We start from the raw sequence: 21,668 nt of genomic DNA on the forward strand, positions 1-21,668 counted from the left end.
TCAGTTAAAAAATGGCGCTACACAGGAGAATCACACTATGAAAAGTTTCATGGAAATAATTAATCATTCCATTGAATTTTGCCAGTGGAAAGCATGTGACATTATGTACATAATTAAGCTGCAGTTCTAGAGCAGGATGGCATCAAAGGAAGATTCAACAGTGAATAGACAAGTATGTAATTATACTACATTAATGCCTATGTTAAATGCCTTTTTTGTTTTAGTTTTCACCAAAAAGGTTAGAACCGATCGGACTACTCACATAGTGACTATCAATGTAAATGGAATAGGATCCGAGGCTATAATAGGGAAACAGCAAGTTAAGAATTACTTAGGCTAAGTTTACACTAGCACTTTTGTTGGTATAACTTATGTCACTCAGGGGTGTGGAAAAAAAAAACCCACCCCTCTGAGCAACATACGTGACACTACCAGAAGCGTTGGTGTGGACAGCGCTATGCCAGCAGGAAACTCATTCCCGACAACATGGCTACGCCGCTCGATGGGGGTGGTTTAATTATGTCAACAGGAGCTGTGCTTCTGTAACGTGTCTAGTGTAGACGTGGCCTTAGACAAGTTAGAGGTCTTCAAATTGGCAGGACCTGACAAAATACATTCTAGAACATATAAGGAACTGGCTGAGGAGATCTCTGAGCCATTAGCAATTATCTTTGAGAACTCATGGAGGACAGAAGAGATCCCGGAGGACAGGAAAGGGCAAACATAGTACCTATCTATAAAAAGGGGACTAAGGACAACCCAGAGAATTATAGACAGTCAACTTAAACTTTGGAACCCAGAAAGATGATGGAGCAAATAATTAAATAATCAATTTGTAAGCACCTAGAAGATGTTAAATAACAGTCAACAAGGATTTGTCAAGAACAAATATCAAACCAATTGAATCCTGCCTTGACAGGGTAACAAGCCTTGTGGTTGGGGGAAAGCAGTAGATGTGATGTATCTCAACCTTAGGAAGTCCTTTGATACTGTTTCACGTGACCGTCCCATAAACAAACAATATAGCTCAGAACAGTGTTTCCTCAAATGCGGGGGCCACCATGGCCTTTTCTTGCAGCCACAGCCACTGGACTGTGATTGCAGGGGAGGGGGGTCAGGACGCAAAGCAGCAGCCCCTCTTGCTGGGTCGCCAGCAGTGGCTGGGCCCTGCCCCCCTCCAGACACACACACGCTTGAGGTGCAGGCAACTAGTGAATTCCCCACTTTCCTAGGGGTAGGGGAGGCAGGCAGGCTTTGGCCACAGGGCTTTGGGCTCCATCCAGACGGTGGCAGGCTCTGGTTCCAGGCTCCGGTCCCAGACTTGCTACCCCTGCCATCGTACCTGGGCCCCACTGCCTCCCTGCCCACCTCCCCATCCAGGGCTTAATTTGTCCCAGGGCTTGCTGAGGCCAAGTAAGTCTGCTGTGAGAAGTGATATTAACAAACATACAAATATCACTTTTCACAGCAGAAGACTTACTAGCTGGCAAGTGTTGTGGGGGTGAGGTGGGCGGGGGGAAGCGCAACTGAAAAAAAGAAAAAGAAACAACAAAAAAAATACAAGAACATGCAAAGTGCCTTTTTGTGTTTCTAGTCTGTTTAGCTCCTGTAAAGAATAAAGACAACTATAAATTACTGAGTCTGAAAAAAACCCTACATAAATAAATTACAACGATTTGGACATGTATATATATGTGCATATTTATTTGTTTTTCCTAAAAAGTTTATTAAGTATTTTAGGAAAAACTGTCAGCACGGCCAGCAGCAAGAGTTGGTGACCGCACTATGAGGCCACCAAAAAATTTGTTGAGCCCCCCCCCCGGCCTAGAGGAACTACTCTAAGGTGGGTGCACAACTGGCTGGAAAATTATACTCAGAGTAGTTATCAATAGTTCACAGTCAAGCTGGAAAGGCATATCAAGTGAGATCTCAAAAGGATCTGTCCTGAGTCGAGTTTTATTCAACATAGTCATAAAATTATTTGGATAACAGCATAGGAGTACATTTATAAAATCTGCAGACAATATCAAGCTTAGAGAGGTTACAAGTGCTGTGGAGGACAGGATCAGAATTTGTAACAAATAGGAGAAATGGTCTGAAGTAAATAGGATGAAATTAAATAAGGACAAATGCAAAGTGCTACACTTAGGAAAGAACAATCAATTGCACAAATACAAAATGAAAAATGAGTGCCTAGGAAGTAGTACTAAAGAAAAGGATCTAGGGTTATACTGGATCACAAACTAAATGAGTCAAGAATATTACATTATGGCCAAAAAAGCGAACATCATTTTGGAATGTGTCAGCAGGATTGTTATAAGCAAGACATGAGAAGTAATTCTTTCACTCTACTTAGCACTTAGAAGGCCTCAACTGGAGTTCTGTCCAGTTCTGGGCTCCACACTTCAGGAAAGATATGAACAAACAGTACTAACTCCAGAGAAGAGCAATAAAAATGACTGAAGCTCTAGAAAACATGATCTACAAGGAAGGATTGAAAAAACAAAACCAGTTTAACCTGGAGAAGAGAAGAAGGAGCGGGGGACATGGTAAAGTCTTCCAGAATGTAAAAGATTGTTATAAAAAGAGTGAGTGATAAATTGTTGTCCTTAACCAATAAGGACAGGACAAGAAGTAATGGGCTTAACTTGCAATAAGGAGATTTAGGTTAGACATCAGGAGAAAAAATTCCTAACTGTAAAGATAGTTAAGCAATGGAACAAAATTACCTAGGGAGATTGTGGAATCTGTGTCACTTGAGGTTTTTAAGAATAAGTTAGACAAACAGCTGTCAGGGATGATCTAGATATTACTTAGTCCTGCCTCAGTGCAGGGGACTCACTAGATGACCTATCAAGGTTCCTTCCAGTCTTACATTTCTGTGATTATACTGGGAACAAATCATTACAAGGTGTTATGCAAAATCCAAGTGCATATAACCTGGAGATGAACACTAAACCGTAAAATAGAAAATCCAATTTATTTTGGTAATTAAGTTCATTACCTGCCAAAAAATGCAACTTTCATGTGTCTCCGTGAAAGCACCTCACCGATGTCTGCCAATTTGTTTTTATATGCCTGTATTTTCACCAGTTCTTCTTTAGTTGCTACATATTCAAGTTCTGGGTTCCTGTATGTTGCTATACATAAGAAAAGATTATTACAAAAGGAATCATGAGACCAATTTATGTTCTACGGCATTAGCTATGGATCAACACTATGTTATTTAATATAAGCCATCAAAGAGCTATCTACAATCTCTGATATTTGTCATTGTCATTTAATAGGTTGAGTCAGGCATTAGTGAAACACAAAGTTGCTAATTGCATGTCATACACCTGCAGCATCTCTCTTTTCTAAAACATAAGAGTTTAGGAACTGAAATAAGTCACAGCAACACACTGGACTAAATTTGCTAAGTCATTGGTATCACTTGTCTCCTGCTTTTTTGACCATTCCTTGTGATCCCCTCTCCTTCAGGTGGGAAGGGGGGCAGGGCAGAGAAAGGGGAGGAATCAACCCCATCCCATAAACACTATTTATTTTGGAGCATGTCTTCACTGCAGAGTTACCTTGGGTGTTTGGCACCCAGGATAGCCTAGCTCAGTTATGAGTAGCCACCCTTGAGTTACTGGGTCCACACAGGTGCTACACGCACTCCTATGTGTTGCTAGGACTTTTGGGAGGCATATCCCATAGTTCTTTGTGCTGCAGCAGGTTGATCTGTGCTAGGATTCTTTCCCAGTGAATTGTGGAAGAACTTGTTTCTCTTTCTGGGCATAAGGGGGGGAAACCGTTACAGCACTGGAAGACTATCAGCACTTTAAGCAGTTTAGCACGCATCCTCACTGCCAACTGACTGGATACCAGCCCGAGTGAAAGCCTTACTCTAGCTTTTTCCTACAGCCACAGAAGAGCCAGGAATCCCAGACTGAAAGCATCACCAAACTCTGCTCAGAGATTCATATGTGGGAACAGGCAGAAGGTTAGGGGAAATACTTGAGTAAAAACCCAGATAACTCTACAGTGATGACATACCCTCAGTGTTGACTAGCAGAAGTAGTTTAATTAAAGTCAATGGAAGCCACAGGTGCTTAACAGTTCTGAAAATCAGCTTTTATTTAGGTGCCTGTCTTTAGGCATCCAAGTTTGAAAGTGTAGGTGACATTTCCAAGATTATACAATGAAGCTAAGCAGAGAATAAACTCAAGGTCCCTGACCCGAAGATGAAAACTAACCTTCAACAAAACTTGCTCCTTCAGTGACATAGTCCAGCAGTTGGTTAAAGATAGTAGTAATTGTCTTTTTAGCCAGCACAAAGTGTTTCAGGGGGGAGGTAGTAGTTTCTGCCATTATGCAACTGTAAGAGAAATTATGTACAAATGACTGAAACACTCTCTAGAAATTACAAGTAGGAAACAACACATCTAGTTCCCTCTCAGTTAAAGTAATTGAAACGTAAGTTTTAAAAACAAATATACCAACTTCAAAGTTAGTTGAAATCGGTTTTACTGTTCTTTAGGCTTTCTAATCTAGCAGCAATAGAAATAGCAGATTACAAAGAGAAAGAGAAAATTGTGATTTCTATAATATCTTCTCTCCTGTCCTAGAAATTCATATAGTAATCTACTTTATTTGTTTACATAAAAGCTTATTTACATACATACCAGAAAGCAGTATTAGATTTGATTTGGTACAGCATAGTTAGTCAGCTCAACAAATAATTATTTCAGGATGCTGGCTGGAACACACTTTTTTTTTTTTTTTTAAACACCTGGTTTGGTTCCATCCTCAGCGACCAGGTTATCTAGAAAGAGGTTTAGCTGGAACTGCATTTAAATACGGTACCTTAACTTTGTTCTGAGGCCTTGTAGCTAGAGCCCTACAAGTGAAAGATTCACTAGTTCATCACCAATCCTAGCCTCCTAGATGCATGTATGCCAGAACATCTTGTACCCCTTTTCCCCCCAGCAACGTGACTGCACGAGCAAAGAGCTGAAAAAAATCAGGCCACATCTTCAAAACGTTTCCCCAGCTCTTTTCTTCTCTATGCTCAAAAATATAAATTAATTCATGGGCCAAAAACTGATATTACCTCGCTCACCTTCTCTCTTTAATGGGCCACTGTCAGACAGTTTAAAAACCAACAGTGACGTTTTAGGACTTTAAAAACAAAAGAGAAAAGTTTTGCAGATCTTAAAACTCACGTTTCTCCTGCTTTGATGTCAGCGATGTAGACTTAAACTTCCCTCTGCAGGGTTTACTGCTCTGTGCAAAGGGCAGGGCAGCCACTTGGTGAAAATGACGAGGAAGAGCAGGGTAAGTGACTAGCTTCTCCCGTCTGCCCGTGGAGGGGGAACGCACAGCGGGGCACGAATAATCCGCTCGCTGCTAGCCCCGAAAGAGGGTCGCTCGGCTAGGAGCGAGTCACACCAGGCTACGAGCCCGGGGCAGGGAGCCACGGACGCAGCCGACCCCAGTACCGGGAGAGCAGAAAAAGGCGGGGTCCCCCCCCCCCGACAGGAAAGTGACCGACTGGCGGGGGGCGGGTGTCCTAAGGCGCACGGGGCCCGGCGCCTGGCCAGAGCCGCTCACGGCCGCGCGGGGGCACGAGGGGAGGACGCGCTGCCCCGTGTCCCTACCCCCGCCTGCTCCCCCTCAAGCCCGCTTACAGCGCCCCGGCTCCGCTCGCTCGCTCGCTCCCCCGTTACTCAGCAACCGCTGCGGCTGTGGGGGCCCGCCGCGCCTCCTTCCTCCTCACCCCGTGCGCGGGGGCGGACATCACTTCCGCTTCCTCTGCCCTTAGCGTGCCCCCCCCACGGTCGGCCAGGGCCGCCATCTTTAAGGAGGGCAGCCGCTTGAGGACGACCGGAAGTGACGCCGAAGGGAGTCGCCATCTTTATTGAAGGCAAACACCCTACGAGAAAAGCCTCGGCACCCGCTGTGCTATGGGTCACGGAAGGAGATGGAGGCCCGTTACCCACCCTCCACCTCGCTGCCCCCAGGGGAAGAGGGTTTAGCACCATAACACTCTTCACCCTCCCCCCCCCGGGCTGTGTCACTCCCCCCTTCTCACAGCAGAGTCTTGCCCATGCCCCCCTAGCTCTCCCCTGGGGTGTAACAGCCAGCAGCCCTCCCTCAGCTCCAGTGACGGGGGCAAACCTCCATCCCTCCCCCAGCCATGGCTCTGCACACCAAGCCCCCCTGCTGACGACCCGATCCAGGGGGATCGCTGCTTGCTGGACCCAGCAGGCCATTCAGGCCCATCGGTGTTTGATTCTAGGCCAGGGGTTCTCAAACTTTTTTTTTTCCCCACGGACCACTTGAAAATCGCCGAGGGTCTCGGCCCACCGCTTAATGATCTTTCCAAATGTTGTTCGTACCGTTAGCTAACTTTTATAAAGGGGTTTGGATAAGAGCACTTATATATATAAAAAAAAACCTTAATAAACTTTTTGCTCTACAAATAAAAGCACCCCCCTCACATTTTAATATCAGTAGTCTTACCTTTCTAATACGATGGATGTGCCCTCTCTCCCCTGCCGCGACAGCCCCGGACCTGGGGCTGGGAAGGAGGGGTGTCTTTCCCCAGCAGCCGCAGCCCTGGGGCGGGGGAAAGTCGCCTCTGTCTCTGGCCCTGCACATCCCAAATTCCCCCACCCCCTCTTCTCATCTCACTGCCCTCTCCCACCTACCCCTTATTCCCCCCAAGGCCACCACTTCACCATACATGTGTATCTTCTCCAGGGTCCAGGCCCCTAATTAGTGGAGCCAGGCCTGTGCAGCTTCACTAATTAGGCAGGTGGCCCTTCATTCTCTCACATGCAGCTGCCCAGGCACGCACCTTAGAGGGAACTATCTGCAGACCACAGTTCAGAACCTCTGTTGTAGACCATAAGTTGTCTGCATCACTGCAGTAGTGCCAGTCCCAGAAGTTCAACACTCATCAGTCAGACTCCAAAAAAAATGTTTTTTGGTTTTTTTAAATTGTCATTTTAGGTCTGTCTTTTGATTTTTTGAACCCTCTCAGCCCACCCTGTGTTTATGTGACAGCATTGCCAACCTTTGCAAATGTATTAAGCCAGGCAATTCTGGCACTTGCTGGCTGCCTGACAGTGCAAAGCTTCCAGCTTCTTCTGAAACATTCTGATTAATTAATCTGCCTCTCTTCCCCACCTCCAAGTCCCTCTGCCAAACAATTAATTATGCAATCCCCCATGTAAATTCTACCTCATCCTCACCTCATGCAGGACCTCGGGTTCTTTCTCCTTGCCCTCTCCACCCAAGGCCTGCAGAAGCATCCTTTTCTCTCCCTTCGTAGGCCTTTGGAGTGGGTGCATAACTCCAGGGAGTTCTTCATCCCCTCCCCACTTCCCAGGACAGACACTGCAGAGATGGAAAGGGTAGTAAAGGAGAGAGCAGAGTGACCCATGGCTCATGGAGCCAAGGAGGGGAGGCAGTGGAAAGAGAGAACACAGCTGCCCTGCCCTGGAGATATTGGGTTCCTTCTGCTCCCTCCCACTGCCATTCCTTTGAGAATGTTGTCAATTGCTCCCTCTCCCTGCTGGCCTTCCCAAATATCTTCTTGACTGCCCCAGGAGGCTGACAAGTGGGGACTGGGGAAGAACAGAACTCCAGGAGAGGGCTGGACCTTCTGGTGTCATCAGGAGATTGGCTCCAACCCCAGAAGAAATCATTTTACTTGAAGAAATTATGGGAGCTGGAAACAGTATTCATAGAGTTTAAGGCGAAAAGAGATCATTAATTAGATGACCTAATCTGATCACCTATATATCACAGGCCATTACATTTCACCCAGTTAAACCTGTACTGAGACCAATAACTTGTCTGAATAAAGCACATCTTCCACAAAAGCATCTGAAGATATCAAGATGACAAATCCACCATTTCTCTCTGTAATTTGTTTCAATCACCTCCTCACTATTAAAAAAAAGTGTCTAATTTCTAATATAAATATGTCTGGCTTCAGCTTCCAGCCATTGGTTCTTGTGCGGCCTCTCTCTGCTAGATTAAAGATCCTGTTCATACATGGTATTATTTCCTCCGGAAGACACTTATACACTAATCAAGTCACCTCAATCTTCTTTTTGATCAATTAAACTGATTGAGCTCTTTAAATCTCCCACTGTTATTTTTTCCAGCCTTCAAATAATTTTTGTGGCTCTTTTCTATTTTGAGCCTCTCCAATTTTTCAACATCCTTTTTAAAATATGGATACCAAAACTGGATGCAGTAGTCTACTATCGACCATACCAATGCCATATGCAGAGGTAAAATCTCCTTCCTGCTCATTACTCCCCTGATTTTACATCCAATGATCACATTAGCCCTTTTTGCCACAGCATCACACTAGCTCATGAGGAGGTGCTTGTCCACTATGATCCCTAAACCCTTTCATTCACTGCCTACCAAAATACAGTCCCCCATTCAGTAGGTATAGTCTGCATTCCTTGTTCCTAGGGTATACATTTGTATTTGGCTGCATTAAAATGCATTTTGTTTGAATGAGCCCAAATTACTATGCAATCCAAGCAACTGTGTTTGTAACAATGTTGTCTGGGATGGTGGGGTGTTATTTATAAAGCAAAATGCAAGACAGTACTCAAAAGCCTGCTGGTGCATTGACACCATTGCCTATCCTATCGACCAATTGTAAATTCTTTGGGGGCAGGGACCATCTTTTTGTTCTATTTGTATACTGCCTAGCACAATGAGTTACTGGTCCATAACTAGAGCTCCTAGGTGCCATGGTAATACAAATAATTTTTTTCATCATAAAAAGTAAAAAGCAAAATGACTTCATTAATTATTTACTTCATGTGGCACAAGATCGTTTACTTCATATATTTTCAAAAACTGACATTTAGCTTTGTTATTTCCTACAATTCTGAGATGATGGAAACCTGTATTCACTACAGTAATGTTGGTTAGGAATATACGTATGTGTAGGGGAAATCCTGTGACATTTCTGTATCAGCAAAAGCTCTAGTGCAGTCACAGTTATACTGGGATAAAAATGCTTTTCCCAGTATACCTTATTTTTCCTCAGGAAAATAGTGTAAGCAATACCAGCAAAAGCACTCTTTTACCGGTATATGCTGCATCTACACTAGCAAGGTTTGCCAGTATAGCTAGAATGTTATAGTTATATCAGCAAGCCTTGTCTAATGTACACTAGGCCTCAGTTTTTATACTCTAATATTACCATACAACTAATGTAAACAAATTTTCAAAAAATTACATCACTGTGCACCTTTCTTAGCATACTGGTTTCATTTGTTCATTGTCCTGCTGACAATATGATAATCCCTTTAAATTTGCTATTTTCCACCTTTCAAACGGACTTGTATCAATGACAAACTGAATATCCTAACTAGAAGTCTTCATCCAGGTATCACTGAATTTTGTGCTGTTTAGATTTCATTTCCCCTACTCCTACTCTTCCAAACTCCCAGTCCTTGAAATCTTAGAGAGAAAGCTAAAATGGAACTATAATAAAACATGTAAAACAAGCCACCCCTTTGGAATTCTACATACTATCAGCACCAGCCATAACTTAATCAAAGTCAGCCATACACATGAATGACAAATCCCAAAAACAATCTTCTCAAAGACTAAAGAGCATTGACAGGTCTTTACATTCTATACATCTCACAGACTGTAATGCAAACAACCAGCACTGAGGGTATTCATGGAGAACATATGCTGTTTACTGCAATATTGCCAGTAGGAATGTATTTTATTGAGAGTCTTGTAATAATTAGTGTTTTTCTTAAAGCCCCAGACTTGGAGTTATGAGCTTTCATTTAAAAAATATTTCTAGCCCTCATGGTTGAGGAGTTGGAATACATGACTTGTGTGTAACCAGAAGGAAGGGGATAAGAACCAGATATGTATTATTTTAAAGCCAATCTCAATTTTGGGGAACTCAACTGAGGGTTTTTGAATGTTTTGATTTGGCAATACCATTACTCACAGACACAAACATGTCCTAGAGGTGTCACTCTAGTAGACAGGTGATCACATTAAAAAAAAAATCACAACTGCATTTGGCCCTCTGGTTTGCAGCCTCAAAAACACCAAATGCATCCGATTAAGGGAGCTGTAGCTCACAAAAGCTTATGCTCAAATAAATTTGTTAGTCTCTAAGGTGCCACAAGTACTCCTTTTCTTTTTGCGAATATAGACTAACACGGCTGCTACTCTGAAACCAAAGACTAATGGGAACTTAATTCTCGTCTCACTATTAGAGATGGTTTCTCTCGACCAGGGTTGAGGTAAACTGTGGGACCATGGGGGTAGCAAGGACTATCAGTCTCCAGGACCTCTAAGCTAGCTTTCATGAGCACTTAAGTCACTTCACACACTAAATTTATTCTCTTCTTCAAAACTCTGGACTTCCACTTTATAATGCACTTCGCATTTGATATATCAAACGGCTCCTTTTCAATCTGTAACTATCTTGTCATAATAAAACAGCTACAAATATATTATTCCCCTTCAGTTAGAAACTTAAATACTTTCCTCAACAGCTGCAAACATACTACTTAGCCTTTTGACTTTCCTGCAGATACCATTCTATTTATCTTACTATCTTCAATCACCTTATTCTTCCTGCAGACTGTAAATCCACTCATTAACTATCCTAGTTTCTGCTCCTGTTGACCTATAATAGCACATCACCAGTTCGTGTTAACTTCCTTTCATCTTCTGAAAAATATTGAGATCAGAGTCAAATCTTTTACCTCTATTTTATTCCTTTGCTTATAAAATTTCCACCTAACAGGAGTTTGGATCTGCCTATCTAATATGCGTATGATCCTCATCAGTAGTATCCAAGAGTTTCATGGCCATTAATACCTCTGTGAGGTAGGTAAATTTTATCTCCATTTTACAAATGAGAAACTGATACCTGATATGCCCTGTGTAACTTGCCAAAGGACATCCAGGAGTCAGGAATTATCAAACCCAGGTCTCCTATGTCCCACTACAGTGCTCCATCCACTAGACTCTCTTTCCTGGGTGATACAACGTTGCTCTGTACAAATGCACCCATTTCTCCCCATCCCAGAAATCCTATGTACCTCTTCACACACCACACACACACCCCCACCCACTCCTTCCCCCATTCCCTGAAAGGTCCCACATCACAGTGCTTTCTTCTCAAGAGTTTATCAATGCCATTCTTTGAGTCAGTAAGATGAAGTCAAAGAGAGTGACAGGCATTCTCTCCTCCCAGCTCCACCTCCAAGGATGAAACTCATTTCCCAAATCTGAACCGGGCACAAATTCTTATCTCCATTTTATGCTACCTGCAAGGTGAGTGGTATCCAAAATATCTCAATAGCCCATAAAAATATCACTGTTGTACTGAAACTGATTTTAAGCAAGCCCATTAAAACATGAAATGGGATTTCTGTCATATACTCTAATAAAACCATATTAATACAATAAAGTCAGGACAGGTCCAATTTATTCTTAACAGAGACTGCAGAAGCAAGTTAGGCACCTGACTTTAAAATAAATAAAAAAAATCACCCCAAAATCCCAGTGCATCACGATTTAAAACTTGTATCACATTCTTTAACAAAAATAAAGATTGTGATCACAGACAAAGCCAGTGTTATAAACTACATAGACACCCTGACTATTTATTAATGTCTATCTTTACTCAAGTTACCAAGCACGTTCCTTCTAGGTATGCCAACTCCTTGCCACTACCAAGATATTTGAAAAGAAGTTGCATTCTCAAGCATATTTTGTAATTTATAGTTGAAACAATAGTATATAAAGGGGAAATTTATTATGGAGTACTTGGGGTTTTTTTTTGTTTTTTTGTTTTTGTTTTTTTACAGGGTATCCAATCATAAATATATAATAGAAATCAAGATCATTTTAACAAACTTTGAAGGTGAATTTAAGGTACTCATTGTCTAAACACATGCAAATATACCTTCTGAATAGCTAGTTGGTGTTTGTTTTTTAGGAATGGTACTTAAAGAAAAACTTCTAGAATGACATGTATTTGAGACAAGTAAGTTCTATAGGTTGAAGAGGGCCATTTTTTCATCTTTTAACTGTATGAATTCAGCATGTAAATCTTGCACAACTTTGTGCAGAACTAGTAACAAGGATCTCATTCTTACCACTGCAGAGAAATATTTTACACATGGACTGTCTTTATACAAACTTACATTGGACAATCTCTTACATTACAAATTTACAATCAATACAGACAGAAACGTAAAATCAACCACTTAGTTGCTGGCTATTTTACCCTTCTAGCTTTCACAGTCTAAGCTCTCTCTCCTCTCATGTTACGTCTAAATATTGTTCAGGTCAGAAATATGGAATCGGAATGAATTTATAAGGAAGATAACATGAGGATGGCAGTGTGCAATATGAAACGGTTTGTGAGAAGTTTTCAAGATGACTATTTATAATGTACCATAATAAAAATTTAGATACACACGAGAGGAATTCTAGAATTTCTGGAATTAGAGCACATTCCTTCAACCCTATCAGCAATGTAAAGCTAACTATAAATCTATGGTTCAGTCTTGCTATAACTAAAATCAATGGCATACCCCATTTTAATAAGAATTTAATTAGCGCCACTGTACCTCTAAACAAATCACTCCTTTGGGTACGTTCTTAGGTGGATCCCTAAGTAGCTTCCTTTCTCATTATCCCTTAGAACGTGATATAATCTCTATAGGCAACATTTGTCAGCTGGGTGCATCATAAGGAACAGAAACATGGGACGGCGGAGTGGCAGATAGATGGGAAAGAGACAGGAAAAAAGGGGGAGATCTGCGGCAGTTATGGGGAAAAATGTGACACTTGTCAGGGGAAGGGATAACTGTGGGACAGTTCCACAGCTAAAAGCAAAGCCGGGATCAAACAGTTGACTGGGAAAGGACAGCAGAGTGTGAATGTGGGGCTAGGGCAAGAACACTGGCTAAGAGAGGTCAAATTTAGGAATTTGTCACGGTGGAGGTAGTAGGAGGGCTTGTCAGTGTAGCAGGAGGAATACAAGGTTGGAGGCTTGCTAAGGGAAGTGCTAGATGGGTGCTTGCAGAGAGGCCACTTTTTAAAGCATACATTTCTTCAGTAGCCCAGTGAACTTTATTGAGGATGAGTATACTCACTTAACTGCTGAGGAGGTTAATGTGTGTTGGGGAATCCCATTGAGAACAAACACCCCTGTTTGCTAAAGTGTAACAGTAAATTAAGTACAGATTTAAAAAAAAGTGAAAATAGAAATGCATTTTCGCTTCCATTTTTCTTATCCAGAAAGAGCTGCCTTCCTGTTCATGTCAAATACACATACCACTACATGTTAGAAGATGGAATGATCTTTAAAATGGCTACTATAACATGCAACTCCCTCCACGTGACTGAACAATCATCTTTTAAAGATAGTTGTTCCCTGCCCACCGAAGCTCTAACACCAGGAAATTCCCAAAAACAAACATACCAGTCATTAAACGTGTTTTGATGGGGGGGGGGGGGCGGGGAGGAGTCAACTGGCATTACAATTATCCACTGCAGAATCTCTATTACACTGTATTTAATATTACCATACAACACATTGGAAAATACATTTTAATTCTAATAAATTGACTACAGAAGAAAAAAAATATCAAGCTGTCTCATGTATCTGAAGGTGACTTATAAGATCTTTTTCATTTCCAAACCTCATTAAGCAATTGGTACACTTATGAGGCAATTCTGCTGAATGCCTGAAATCCAAATGAGTTTTAAGGTCTTCAATCTGTCCTGTTGAATATTCACAATATTGACACAAATAAATCCCTTCAGATAAATGAGAATTTAAATGCTTGCAATATTCCAACATACCTGAAAAGCCTTTCCCACAGTCGTCACAAACATGGGGGAATATTTTGGTGTGTTCAATAGCTACATGTCTGTTGACATTCGTATGTAGCCTACTCCTAAAGCCACACACTTGGCATACAAAGAAGTTTTTGCATTTGTCAAAGCTAATTTTGTTTATGAGGCTGTACTGTCCACGCTCCTTGTTGCTATAGCTATCACTTAACTCTATTAATCTACATGCATGCTCATTCACCACATGGCTATGCAAATCTTCTGGATCATTGGTTTCATGCTCACAAAACTGACACAGATACTGTTCATCACAGCTGTGTTCCTGGAAATGCAGGTACAACTCGCTGCTCGAGGAGAACTGCACATCACACTGCTCACACCAATAAAGATGGTCATTGAAATGAGTATCTGCTATGTGCTGACTGAGGTTCTCAAATATCACTGTTTTGTAGTCACAGTATTTACAGATGTAGGGATCTTCCTCATGTATTTTTACATGTTCAATCAGCAGAACTTTGCTGGAGAAACTCTCTTTACATACTCTGCAGACATTGGTATCTGTACATGTCTTATGCTTCAGGATCATATGCTGCTTTAAATCAGAGAAGTACTTGCTATTAAACTCGCACAGCTCACACTTGTATAGGCCACTACTGTTGGCTCTCAGCAAAGGCCACTTCTGCTGAGCAGTGATATTCAAGGCCTGGTTCTTCTCAAAAAGTTTACAGCTTTCAACAGGTATTTCTTCAACATCTTCAACTTCTAACTTTTCAGGTGAAACAGTTTGCGTCTCTATATCATGAACTTCTACAGCATTAACTTCTGTAGTCGAAATTTCTATGGTTTGAATATCTATGGGTTTCTCCTCTTCAGTTGGACTGTCACCAAATATAGGAGACTCGCACATGTCTTTATAAATTCCATTATTAGCACTTTTCTCTACAAAAGAAAATAGAAGATACGAGCCATAGTTTAAAAAAACAAAAACTAGAAGTTGCAGAAGGGTCGAAATATTGCTTTTTATCGCCTGTAGCAGTTCACAAAAGAAAAACGCTAATATTTTCCTCAAGCCACCGAAATCAAATTTCTTTTCAATAAGGAGACCAGCTAAATGAAACACCCTTACACGTTTATATCTATCTAATAATTTTCTTCATGATCAACATTTTCTATCACAGTTGCATTGAAAGACAACACACACACTTCCCCAAATTCAAAAAAAGTTTTTCAATACCCAAGAATGCATGATTTCTGCAAATATACCTTTATTACCTTTCTTTTTTGGGTCTGTAAAGTGCAACCCCATGACATTCGACTGTGCCCCACTCCAATGAGATGTCCCGGCATGCACTGGGCTGCCATCATCATCAGTATCTAGGGTCTGTGCAGGAGCATGGAATCTACCTACGAGGATAAGGGAAGTCTGGTTTTCTTCTCAATATCCCAATATTCTCTAAAAATTTCTTTGTAATATGATGGCACTGTGGACACAATGTAACCCACCAAATTCTACAATCAAAATACCCACCCCTACAACATTATGGCCTTCATCTTTTCTGCGCACAGGTAGCCAGACATGCAATGCTTTATCCTGATTCTGATGTAAGGCTGCTGAAATCAAGATAAAGCACGTTGTATTGGGACCTGGTAGTCTCTGTAGGCTGCTTCCCCACATTTAGGAGAAGGGTAGCTACAATCAACTATATGTCAATCCTGATCAAACTATACTCACATTATTTTTGTTTTATGTCGTCATGCAGAAGATCAGTCCTTAGTGTCCAAAAATAATACAAATGCACCCAGGGTTAATACTATCTAATAATGAAAATAGCATAGAGTCCTCTAGGTTTGAAAACTGAATCTTGATTGGCCAGCATAATTCAAAAGAGAAAACCAAACATTTAAACATTTTTAAGATTCCTGATCTTTAACCTTTCATGTTTGTTAAAACTTAATAGAGGGGATTCTCACTCTTCTCCTCAGTAGGTAAAAACAGCACACCTGACTTCCAATAAAAGTGCAAAATTAATTGTCCTCCATATAATAGGGTAACTTTTGTCAGCTGGTAAAAACATTCTAAAACAGCTGGGTATCAAGAAAGTTGAACCTTTTATATATTTTAAAAAGTGAGTCTATGCCACATTAAAAATAGTCATCTTAACATTCGAGACTGTGCCATATACCAGTGGTTCTCAAAGCCGGTCCGCCGCTTGTTCAGGGAAAGCCCGTGGTGGGACGGACCAGTTTGTTTACCTGCCGCGTTTGCAGGTTCAGCCGATCGCTGCTCCCACTGGCCGCGGTTCGCCGCTCCAGGCCAACCGCTTCCAGCAGTCCCCATTAGCCTGGAGCGGCAAACCGCGAATGGGAGCTGCGATCGGCCAAACCTGCGGACGCGGCAGGTAAACAAACTGGTCCATCCCGCCAAGGGCTTTCCCTGAACAAGTGGCGGACCGGCTTTGAGAACCACTGCCATATATTGTATTATGTATAATCTGATTGAGTTAAATACCATTAATACATAATTTTACTGAAGTTTTCCTGTATTGTGGTATAAACTGAATTGTTTGCTCTATTCTACACAGCTTTTCACTAAGTGTCTGATAATGGATTTTCTAATTATTTATTCCAGAGTTCCATTGTTTTCTCTTTATATATGAAATATGTACAAAGACCTATGTGAGAGCTCCAGAAATTATTTATGCCCAGATTAACATTGACCAACAGATTCAAAAGCTAATAAGTTTCTCTCTCTGCAAACAAGTTTTAGCAGTAAATAGCTATAGCTGATTATGCGGAAAAATCTTTTACAATCCTTTTCAATTTTAAATTTCTAAAGAGGCAGAGCAAAAGTTATTCCATAAATGCTTCCAACTGCACAGTTCTTCCTATTCCAATACTTCAATTATAATGCTGGCGATTCATTGTTAATTTTATTGGAGAGAGAAAGGAAGTTTATCCTTAAATTCTCTCCATCCTATACTTCAAGGGTAACACTAAGCAGTGGGCACTTGTATAATGAAGTTGGTCTTTAGATGCCCAAATCAAATAGTTAAAAGGAAATTTCTGATAAAGCACCCTGTTCCATCTGACTCCAATCTTTGTTTACATTATTTTGACACCATTCAACAAATGTTTTAACTTATGAAGTCCGATAGTTGTCATAAATGCCTGGAACTGCCAGGCCTCCAATATTTCTATATTTTTATTAAAATGTTATACCTTATTGAGAAATAGAATTTCAAATAAAATTATTTAATAGCCTTCTGTCAGTCTTGGAGAGTGGAAAATTAAATGTACTTACACAGGAAAGTTGTTGCATTTTTTTGTATTATGTTGCTGCTTTTCTGGACAGAACTTTGATACACCTAGAAAAGTGTTTGTCAGAGGAGATTAATAATATAATAGGAAGGTAATCTTACCTCTGTTTTCAGAAATTTTAATGTCTGGCTGTTTCATAGAACAGACACTATAGCAGTGGTCAGAAAAGATTCCATTGTTGTCTATATATTTGCTTACACCTGAAGAATCTAGACAGAAAAAGAAAAAAGTGTTTAAACCACAAGTTGATATAGCAACATATACCTTGAAAATACACATTTACCTCAGTGGTAACATCTTTGTTTCTTAGACAGCATACAAATTTAAAAGACCATGGATGACCTGATACTAAAAATATTTAGCATTTATATAATGATTTACATCTTCAATACACTGTACAGACATTAATGATTTTTAAAAGCACTCAACATTAGTCTAACTCTGCTCCAACTGAAATCAGCAGTAAAACTCCCTCTGACTTCAATGGGAGCAGAGTTAGACCAACAGTTTATAAACTCCTCTGTTTTTTCCACCAAATGCATCCGATGAAGTGAGCTGCAGCTCACGAAAGCTTATGCTCTAATAAATTTGTTAGTCTCTAAGGTGCCACAAGTACTCCTTTTCTTTTTGCGAATACAGACTAACACGGCTGCTACTCTGAAACCAACAGTTTTGATAATCTCCCCTAAACACCTGTGTATGTTAGTAGCTTTGCCCCATTTTACAGATGGGGGCACAGAAATTAAGTAGCTTTCCCAAAGCCACCGAGGAAATGGGGAACAGCAAATGATTAGAGAAACATTAACAACGGCTGGCTTAAATGGAACAGTTTTAAAATTGTTTAACAGTGGTGCACTCATAGGGAACAGAGTAGCAGCCATGTTAGTCTGTATCTGCAAAAAGAAAAGTATTATTATAAAGAAAAGTATGTATTATACATAATACATCACTTCATCGGATGTAGCTCACGAAAGCTTATGCTCAAATAAATTTGTTAGTCTCTAAGGTGCCACAAGTACTCCTGTTCTTTTTTCAAAGGAACAGCGTACGTTCACATGAATGTGTTTGAATTTGCCTCTTAGTTTATGAGTCCTTCACAAATTCTTGCATTTTAGTTTTCCAGGAAACGAGAGGTTTACTTTGAGGAAAGTTACAGTACTGAAGCGTCAACAGTTCAAGCTCTAGACTCACCTGAGTAACGTGAAGGATGTAAAGTCTTCCTTTTCCTCTTTTTAGGATGTTCATTCATTTTGCTTCAGCCTAAATCAATTAAAAATGACAATATCCAAGAACTGGTTACACCTATTTTCTGCTGGTTTGCAATCATGAATTGGTGCTTAAAGATTAATTATTAATCTCAGTACACCAGCAAAGCACAGAAATAGATTCCCCAAAAAGTAAATTCCTTACCACAAAAATGAAACTAATGTTCAATTCTGTGTGAAATGACACTAACCTGCAAGATAAAAATTCATGTTCTGTCCCTATTTTTTTTTTTTTTTTTGGTTTAAGTTGAACAAGCATGGAGACTGAACTACCCTCTCATCTGTAGAGGTGGATGCATCCAATCAAGGCACAGACACACCAGTACAGCAGAATGAAGAACCTTGTACTGCAGCTTCCCAAGCTATACCTAGCTCTGAGGTCAGAGCAGAGTTTAGCATTTTGTGGGCTCAGACGCTCAGGTATGATTAGGGGGCTTGGCTTCAGTGAGGCTCCATATGGGTACTGACATCTGCTCATATGGAACTACCAAGAGAGTCAAGGTCATAGTTTTCTTTTTAGATATATTCACTGGTGCTGGGTGACTACATTATACTTAATGGGTTTCAAAAGTGCCTAAGGCCACATCTACACTAGTGAGCTTACCGTGGCACAGCTGTACCAATGCAGCTGCGTCACTGCAAAATCGCTCATGTAGCCACTCTACGCCAATTGGCCAATGGGAGAGAGTTCTCTGGTCAACATAATAAAGCCACCTCCACGAGCAGCGGTAGCTATGTTCGTAGGAGAAGCTCTCCTGCTGACATAATGCTGTCCACACTGGCACTTCTGTTGGTGTAATTTATGTCACTCAGAGGTGTGTTTTTTCACACCCCTGAGCAACATAAGTTATACTGAAAGAGTAGTAGTGTAGAGAAGCCCGAAGCACTAGTCCCATTGACTTGTGCTTCTTAATGACAGGCATTTTTGAAAACCCCAGTGTCTCTTAAGTTACCATTTTTTGCCTCCCACCATCCCGAATAGTTTTGTAATATTGTGATAGAAACAAGTGCTAAGCGCACACACACTACACTCTGGTTTCATACCTCATTCCTTGGGATAGAAGAGTAATGGAGTTCACCCCATAAGGAGGGACGATCAGCACTTTGAGTCACTGTCAAGTGGTCGACATGACACAGGAAGTGGCATTTTTAGAGCCAGCTCCTGCCATCTTTTGTTGGAGATTACCCCTGAAGTGGGCTTTTTGAGGAAGACTCTGGAGGACTTCTCCCCAAAATGCATAAAATGTTTACATGTTGAAAATACTAAAAAGAGCCCTGGCCCACCCAACTTACTAGAGGTAATCTTCAATATCAGCAAGAGGACTAATATCTAAGAAATTGATTGCTATACAACATCCAAATGTGGAGAAAGTATCTGCAAGAGAAAAATGTAAGTTATGCAGCAGTAACATTTTAAAATCCTGGAAGCATGGAGTGCAAAATATCAGAGTAAGAAGTATCACAAATACCGACAAACACGGGGAAATCAGAGATCAAACAGAAAGCAATATAAAAAGTTGGGAGTCATACAAGATGCATATATATCAAAGGGGCTTATTTCAACTTCTGCAGAAACTTTTCAGAGTAGCAGCCGTGTTAGTCTGTATTCGCAAAAAGAAAAGGAGTACTTGTGGCACCTTAGAGACTAACAAATTTATTTGGCATAAGCTTTCGTGAGTGAGCTAGAGCTCACTTCACTGGATGCATCCGATGAAGTGAGCTGTAGCTCACGAAAGCTTATGCTCAAATAAATGCGTTAGTCTCTAAGGTGCCACAAGTCCTCCTTTTCTTTTTGCAGAAACTTGTTGCCTTTTGCTGTCCCTTATTAGCCTGCAGCAGACAAATAGATGGAGACGATTCTCGAAATAGCTGTGACATATTGGCCATCAATAAAACACAGCCTCCTTTGAGGTGAAATCTCAGAACACACCATATTCTGGGTCTTCCACAGCCTCAACGTACATATACAGGGCCTGACCCAAAACACAATGTTTTCCCTCCTAAGCAGTGACTCCAACTGTGGCCTGACTAGTCAGGAGGAAGAGGAGATCACACAGAAGTGGATTCTGAGAACAGATTAAAGGGGAAAGGAACAAACAGCTCCTCATATTCTACCTCAAAAAGTTGGGATCAGTAGAGCTAACAGCTCCAGATGTAAATGGGAGGGGCCAGGTAGGACATTTTTAATGAAAACCCACTTTGTCTCAAACTCTCTTCTGCGGGTCTGACAGGGCCAGCGTTTGTGGGCCTCCCAGGGCCTATTTCCGCAGGTTTGGGGGGGGGGGGAGGTGGCTGGAGAGGGGAGATCAAGGCTTTTTGGAGGGGAGGGGGGTGTTTGGAGTCTACGCCTTAATTGGCCTCACGAAGCGGTTACCTAATGAGGGGTTTTCTTAGACACGATTGTACCGACACGCAGAGAGCTCTGCCAGGAGCCTTGCCCCAGAGCTAAGCCAGAAGCTGCCCCCCCCCCCTGAACGCGCACGAGAGACAGCCCCGCAGGGTGTGGGGGACAATGGAAGGGGGCGGGGGGGGGGGAGAGACAAGCTTGCCGAGGGGCTGCCACACGGCAACCCCCCCGGGGCTGGGAGGCTGCCAGCGGGACCTGGAAGTCCCCAGGGAAGCCGGGGAGGGAAGGCGCGCTGCCCTGCGCCGTTCAGCGGGACTTTTAGAGCAAACGCGGCCTGGCGCCCCGGGGGCCGGGAACGGGGGCCCATGGGGGGGGGGCGGGGCCGGCGATGGGGCCAGTAGCTGAGAAGAGGGGAGCCCAGGCGGGCTCATGGGGACGGAGGCGTCCGCGGTTACTCCGGCCGGCAGCCCCCACCCCGTGCTCACCTTCCGCTCCGCGCCCTGCTGCAGGCCCCGGCCGCCGCCGGAACCGACCGTGGCCGCAGGGGAAGGGGCGGGGCGGGGCCCCGGCGCCCCCTGCCGGCACCGCCGCCTTATCGCAGCCGGCGGGAAGAGAGCCGCGCAGGCGGCTGTGGAGTGGAGCCCCCCCGCCCCGGTAATCGCCAGCCCCATCGCTATACCCGCCCTGGGGCACAGCCCTATAGTCCTATGTCTCCTGGGGGGGGACAGCCCTAGAGCCATACCTCCCCAGCTAGTCCCTTCCCCCCGGGGCCCTATCTCCAGTGCTGTATGCCCCTTGGGGCCCCAGCCCTATAGCCATATGTCTCCTGGCACCCAGCCCTATAGCCGTACCCCCGCCCCCAG

General features: G+C 42.4%; 1 protein-coding gene across 17 annotated transcripts in view; it reads right to left on the reverse strand.

The window, feature by feature from the left end:
* The window catches only part of LOC119861148 (mitofusin-1), a 69,256-nt gene extending 47,826 nt beyond the window's left edge, over positions 1-21,430 (reverse strand). For 5 of the 17 annotated variants that reach the window (XR_006274075.1, XR_006274076.1, XM_043491918.1 and 2 more), the window contains exons 1-9: positions 21,291-21,430; positions 19,503-19,833; positions 18,385-18,453; positions 17,295-17,402; positions 15,148-15,279; positions 13,885-14,814; positions 7,242-7,386; positions 4,239-4,360; positions 3,005-3,140 (exon numbers count right to left, since the gene is read on the reverse strand). Coding sequence is in view for 15 of the 17 variants with exons in the window: in XM_043491918.1 (XP_043347853.1) it covers positions 3,005-3,140; positions 4,239-4,360; positions 7,242-7,386; positions 13,885-14,814; positions 15,148-15,279; positions 17,295-17,402; positions 18,385-18,442 (1,631 nt within the window). In the remaining 2 variants the exon portion in view is untranslated. Of the gene's footprint in view, positions 1-3,004; positions 3,141-4,238; positions 4,361-4,667; positions 4,843-5,207; positions 5,629-5,672; positions 5,844-7,241; positions 7,387-11,477; positions 14,815-15,147; positions 15,280-17,294; positions 17,403-18,384; positions 18,454-19,502; positions 19,834-21,290 lie in introns of those variants that run through there. The other 12 variants (XM_043491915.1, XM_038415790.2, XM_043491916.1 and 9 more) reach the window with 12 other exon arrangements.
* Positions 21,431-21,668: the final 238 nt, after the last annotated feature.

The sequence above is a fragment of the Dermochelys coriacea genome, chromosome 9 (assembly GCF_009764565.3).
Source record: "Dermochelys coriacea isolate rDerCor1 chromosome 9, rDerCor1.pri.v4, whole genome shotgun sequence".
Lineage (NCBI taxonomy): Eukaryota > Metazoa > Chordata > Testudines > Dermochelyidae > Dermochelys > Dermochelys coriacea.